General features: G+C 39.6%; 1 protein-coding gene across 3 annotated transcripts in view; it reads right to left on the bottom strand.

Annotated features, from left to right (window-relative positions):
• Positions 1-6,596, bottom strand: part of AMOTL1 (angiomotin like 1) — an 87,005-nt gene that overhangs the window by 38,920 nt on the left and 41,489 nt on the right. For 2 of the 3 annotated variants that reach the window (XM_072402713.1, XM_072402727.1), the window contains 2 exons: positions 3,645-3,782; positions 1,073-1,958 (listed from right to left, as the gene is read on the bottom strand). In XM_072402713.1, coding sequence (XP_072258814.1) covers positions 1,073-1,958; positions 3,645-3,782 — 1,024 coding nt within the window. The remainder of the gene's footprint in view (positions 1-1,072; positions 1,959-3,644; positions 3,783-6,596) is intronic. The other variant, XM_072402719.1, reaches the window with a different exon arrangement.

The following is a 6,596-nucleotide window of genomic DNA, read 5'->3' as shown; positions in this document are numbered from 1 at the left end:
AGAAAACCAAATAAAGATGAGCATTTAAAAAGTTTTCAAATTGGTCAGTCTGGGCATCCATGCATCAATATCCTCTGATCAAGAAACGGTTAAACCCCTCCCCATCCTCTGGACTCCAACTTATGCCTTAGGTTTCAGTTTGTCACCATTCTGAAATACAATAGATCCTTCACAATCCAAAACTAACAAAAGCAGACTTTACCATTTCTATCCTTTTATTTAGCAGAATATCATTTGCTACAAATGTCGGGTTTCTGCTTTGTTCTACTATAAATTACCTTGGCTTTTCAAGTTCTTATAAACAAAATCCTCTACTACCAATGCCAAAATATTTAAAAACTTTTTTTTTGTTTTGCATAATTTAGATACAATGTGCGCATGGGGGCAGCTAGGTTTACTCATTACACACTCAGGTGCTGCTTCCTGCAGTGCTGTAATACGTGTTTTATTGTTTCTTCTCACAATGTAAGTCAATGAGTCAGCCAGCTTATAATACAACACACTCTCTATATGACATGACAATTATAGCTCAACAGTTGTCAAAGTTTCAGTACGGAGAAACTTTTTTTTGTTGGGGGGCTTATTATAATAGGGATAATAGGGAAAATTACTCTCACTTGCTGACAAGACACCCAATGACAAAAAAGCATATGGGTGTCATTGATACCAGAAGACACAGGGCCTAATTTTTAAAGCTCCCCAAGGCTGGAGAAGATACACTTTCATCAGTGAAGCTAGGTGATCCAGCAAACCTGGAATGGATTTCTTCAAAGTAATTTGCTATTTGCTAACAAATGTTTGGAATCCTGGATCAGATTAATTTCAGGTTTGCCGGATCACTTCTGGATTCCTCACTGGATTCCCTCTGTACGAAACTTAAACCAAAAAAAAAATGTATAAATGAATCTTTAAAAAATATATTTTTAGTTGGCCTTCAACCGTATAAAGTCAATTGACAGTAATGGCTAGTCTAGCCTCTATAGGTTAGCTCACCCACAAATAGATACAAGAACTAAAACATGCAAGTATGTAAAAATGTGAAAGGTCACATTAAAAAGTTAGTTCTCAATACCTTGTGGTGTTATATTCTGGGGGATGTTGGTATCGGAGAACAGTGGCCTCAGTTCTAACTGGTTGGGAGCCTGGATAGGCCTTCACCATTTCATGGACCATTGGGTGTTCATTATAATAGTGTCCTTGCTCCTGATTTTTATTTACAGGAACCGGAGCTTGTTTCATTTTGTGAGGATAGTCTGGTGGGGGCCCCCTCTGCTCCATTCCTTTTGTTGAGGTTGGGACTGGAGACGGTGCACCATTTTTTATACTTTTAATACTACCGGAAGTCGAGGAGTGCTGTTTGCCTCCATTTCTTTCAAGTGACAACATTATCCGTTCACTCAAAGAGCGCACATGGCCTTGTTTGAGTTCTTTCAGTGCCTCATCTTGATGAGCCTGTCCAGTGTTGGCCCGGCTTACAGTTGGCCGACCTTCTGTTTTGGATTTGTGGTTAGCAACCACACCAGCAACATAATATCCGGGTCCCATAGGTCCTGGTTGTCCTCTAAAAAACTGAGATTGAGCCTTGGCCTCCTCGTACGTAGGTAGCTCCTCGTTATTTTGCTGGGGCTGAGAGTTCCTCAGTGTTTTTTCCATCACAGTGTTGTCCACCTGATGTTCTTGCCCCTGTGGTTCTTGCCGGGCTGACTGGCTGACCATTTGTGGGTCTTCTTGTGTGAGGTTCTCTGTAGAGGAAACAGAGTTGGTGGTCACGTTGGTTGGTCCGGTAGTCCCTGGTGCCTGGTGGTGTATAGCAAGGAGGTTCATATTCTCGTTGTGGTTGCCATATCTCAGCTCTTGGATCAGTCTCTGAAGCACAGTTCCTGTAGTCACATCTTCAGAACCTCGCATTTCCACCTCTGATATCCTGAGAAAAGGTAGGAAGTTGGACCTTTGTTCTTCTTGAAAAACAAAAACAAAGACAAACAGTAATAAACAAAAAAGCACTGCAATTTCACAAACAAAGCAAAGTAAATACTATATATAAAGAGTACAGTGTATTTTCTATATTTATGGGAATCAAATGACAAAAGTACCTGTACTAATAAAACTGGACCCCTCTTCCAGTAGTCAATCAATTAGATTGAAAGAAATGTGTATCTTCAACAGTACATGGGCATTCTTGGCCACGATAAATTCAGTAATTGCTTGGCCTTTACAGGGCTGCTGTAGTATCTTGGTATGGGCACCTTACAAGGAAAACTTTTCCAGCACATCAGCTTTCTGGAGGGAGATCTATAATTTGGGGTGGGGGGGGTGGGGTGTATCTCTAGGCATGACCTGAGTTGAGAAAAGATGGATTGTCTGCCAGGATATTTGTCTGTGGTCCAATTGAAGAGATTTACCCCACTATTTGTCCTGACAACCACTGTCACCAAAAATAAACAAGGTGGAAATTACAAAATTAGTGTTGTCTCCAGAAAAAGAAAGGTGAAACTTCCCATGGAAACACACATCCCAACTTTCTAAACCTTCTAAAACGTGTATTGCCTCACTTTGGGAGATTTCCTCTGGAACAGGAGGTGAAGGTGAATTTCCCCAGTGGCACATAGACTGGATCGAGTAAACTAGCAGGGGTTTCCCCCCTTTTCCACACTATCCAAAACTAAAAAAAAGTTAATTGTTGCATGGGGGTGATTATTGATTGTTGGTTTAATATTGGGGGGCCGAGGGGTACTATGGCGGGGGGTTGATTGGTAAGGGAGAATTTTTGAAGGGGTGCAGGTTATTGATGATCCAGGGGGTTATTAGCCGGCCCTGACCCTGGGAATATTGGCACTGATACCTGCTAAGGGTTTTTGCTGTAATATGATTGACATGATATCTCCATTTTTATGGGGAGGGGGGCATCTTCTTTTTATTTGAGGGAGATGATAGTTGCCTATATTATTTGGCACACGGCTTTCCATTTCATGTGGGTTTTATTTTATTGAAAAAAATAGATTGATTTATTAAAGCCCCCCATGGCTGGAGAAGATACACTTTCATCATAGAAGCTGGGTGATCCAGCAAACTTGGATCAGATCCATTCCAGGTTGCTTGATCACCCAGCTTTTTGGATGAAAGTGTATCCTCTCCAGCCATGGAGAGCTTTAATAAATCAGGCCCAGTGAATCTATGTGAAATCAGTAAACGTTGTGGTTTAATTTATATCACATATTTGGCATGATTAAAGTTTAAAAATTGAAGTTCTCTAAGACTGGAGAAGACAGACTATCATGGGAGAAATTGGGTGAACCATTAAGTCAGATGAATTTTGCTAAATTGTTGGGTTTTGGAAAATTGCAGATAGTTTTACACAACTGTATCTAATATTGTATGAGAATGCAATCTGGTCAAAGTTAGAAGACAGATTCCAAAATATTTTGGAGAACTTTAAAAATAGTTGTACTGCCAAAAAAATACATTGTCAGGTGCGGATTATGCTCAGATATCTTGAATAAAGGTAATTTTGAATAAGACATCTGAATGAGATATTGGTAACTATTTCAAAAAAAGAACCTGGACTTTGTGATGACATTCTAGTAAGGTATTATTTCCTTTTGCATGAAAACTATCATTATGTGTTATATTATATATCTCCATACCAGTTTGTTCTCTTGTGGAGCTCCCAGCTTCAGTCACAGTGGTTTGGTCATTATTGTCGGGGTACACCGGAGAGTCCTGGTAATTATAACCACTTTCTTCAAACTGGACACATAGACCGTAGTAAGGAGGGAGTGAACCTGAAACAAGAATACCATAGTTTTCAATAAACTTCATTATTCCCCCTGTAGTTAAACCCAATATACCAGTGTTTCTCAACCAGGATTTCATGGAACCTTAGGGTTCCATTAAAGGTTACTAGGGGTTTATTGAGTAATGAGCAGTTTGAATCTCTCAGATTACTGTCCCCATGATGATATATATTTGTAAGGGTGGCAGCCTTCCCAATGGCCAGCAATGTAAGAGGAATTCTTCCCACTGACCACCACACTAATGTACTGTGAGCTGTGGATATAATGATTATAGAAGGGGTTCCCTGAAGTTATTTCAAGGGTTTCCCATGTTAAAAGGTTGAGAAACACTGCAATATATACTTTTGTTCTATAAATATGCTACGTAAGTTTCACCATTTCATCACACTTACATAGGCTTGTTGGCCACCCCGTTCCAAAACCAGAGGGCAACTTTTTATTATTATTATTATTATTATTATTATTAATAATAAACAGTATTTGTATAGCACCAACATATTACGCAGCGCTGTACATTAAATAGAGGTTTTAAATCCCAGACAGGTACAAACAGTGACACAGGAGGAGGCGAAGACCCTGCCCAAAAGAGCTTACAATCTAGTAAGTGGGGGAAGTATCACACAGTAGGATGAGACATATGTAGTGGTGGGAAGTCATGAGGGTTTAAGAGACAGAAAAAGATGTGTAGGAAAGTTTGAAAAGATGTGATTTGAGCGCTCTTTAAATGAGCAGAAAGTAGGAGCAAGGCGAATAAGACGAGGAAGACCATTCCAGAGAGTTGGGGCAGCTCTAGAAAAGTCTTGGAACCGTGCGTGTGATGAGGTTATGAGTGCGGAAGTCATTAGTAGGTCATTGGAGGAGCGAAAAGAGCGGCTAGGGGAGTATTTTTCTATCAGGTCAGAAAGATAGGTGGGACAAGAACTGTGGAGGGATTTGAAGGCAAAGCACTGGAGATGGAATTTGATCCTAAGGTGAAATGGAAACCAATGACGAGAACTACAAAGAGATGCAGAAGAAGAGGAGCGTTGGGAAGGATGGATGAGTCTGGCTGCAGCATTCATATTAGATTGTAGAGAAGAGAGTCGGGTTAGTGGAATACCAGAGAGGGGATAGTCCAGACCAGAGTTGATAATAGCGTGTACAAGGAGTTTGGTGGTCTCTGGGACAGGTAGGGGCCAATTTTGGAAATGTTGCGCAGGTGAAAGTGACAGGACCTGGAAATGTTTTGAATATGGAAGTGTTCCAATTCAACCCAAAATAATTTAGTAGGGTTTCAAAACGACTCAGAAAAGCAGAACATTTTTTTCACTCATTCTACCCAAGGTATCTGACAACCACAGCCGCCCTAGGGTTATACACATATTACATTACATAGGATAAACCAAAAGTGTCCATTATAACTCAATTCTGGTTCTAGATACTGCAGCAATATTGTATAATAGCAAAACTTTTGGATAGAACACTATATTTTAAACCCCAGTCAGTTTTTTTTTTTATAGCTGCCGATGTTCCATTGGGGATATTGCCCTTGATTTCCCTTCTCAAACAGGAAGTGAATGGAAATGTTGGTTTCCCATCACGTTCCATCTTGATGACAAATAGAGATGTTAAATCTCAGCCAAAAAAACAGCCACAAATCCAACAGAGGTCTTATCTTTTTCCTAGGCTATCCATACCTTGAGAAAAAGTTTTGGTTTTTAGAATAATTATTAAAGTTTTCCAAGTTGCATGGAAAGTCGACATAAAAGTCTATGTAAACTTTGAACAGCATGAGACGTTGGGGATTTTTTTCCCTCATTTAAAATCAACGTGCATCTACCTAGAACAGAGCGCTTATAAAAGATGCATACTGTGCGGCTGCTCGATATTCAGCTTACTAAACCCTCTGGGTTTTCTACTCAGATGTAATCTCTGCAGAGAGAACATTATTATGCGGGATCTCAGACCTAAATATAAACTAAATGTATCTACTTGCTGCGTGCAAATGCTAATATTGATAATATAAATAATAATAATGCAATCCACATCAGCAATAATCATACATAACAGGGTTCCTAAATGAACAATAATGGCAACCAATCTGGCTAAATATTAAAAGTGGGCGGTGCTGAAACAGCCAGAAATGTCAGGAATCATGAAAAGTGGGAAAATATGTTATATATATATAAATATATATATACAACAGAGAAAATGCAAAGCAAACATGTTACAAACAGGAAACAAAGGCAAGGAAAAGGTGAGTACTGGGTGCAAAAGGTAGCCAACAATTAAAGGGTCATTTGGAGATGCTGAAGGTATACAGAATGTTAACCTTTTTGGAAAGATTATGAAAAAGTTGGCAACACTGTTAGGTTTAAAGACAAAGGACAGTGGGCTACCATTATTGTAAAATATCTCACACATTATTCTTTCCCCATAGGATACAATACATTTATACGATACAATTTTGTGGTCTACTAAAGATTAGAAACATTGTTTTTTTGGGTGCTGACTTTTTGATTTTCTAAAAAGAATGGAAAAAGTACTGTGCAGGCCATTGAGGAGAAAAGACCACTGCAGTCTTAGGCTATGTACACACAGGTTAGACAATTCTTGTTCGATATTCGCTCAGGGCTCATATCAGATGAGAATCTGGCGTGTGTACAGTGTTCGTTGTTCACCGTTCATGGATATGTCCTGGCAGATCATTGAAAGATCGTAATGGAAGTGAAGGGAATAAAGTGCAGCTCCGTCATTCTCCTCCTCTCCATAGAGCAGAATGGCGCTGTATGTACAGCACTGGTTCAGCCTTTTGTCATTGGA

Source organism: Pyxicephalus adspersus, chromosome 1 (genome assembly GCF_032062135.1).
Source record: "Pyxicephalus adspersus chromosome 1, UCB_Pads_2.0, whole genome shotgun sequence".
NCBI classification, from domain to species: Eukaryota; Metazoa; Chordata; class Amphibia; order Anura; family Pyxicephalidae; genus Pyxicephalus; species Pyxicephalus adspersus.
The sequence above is the reverse complement of the archived record's forward strand: the minus strand, read 5'-3'. Positions and strand labels throughout refer to the sequence as shown.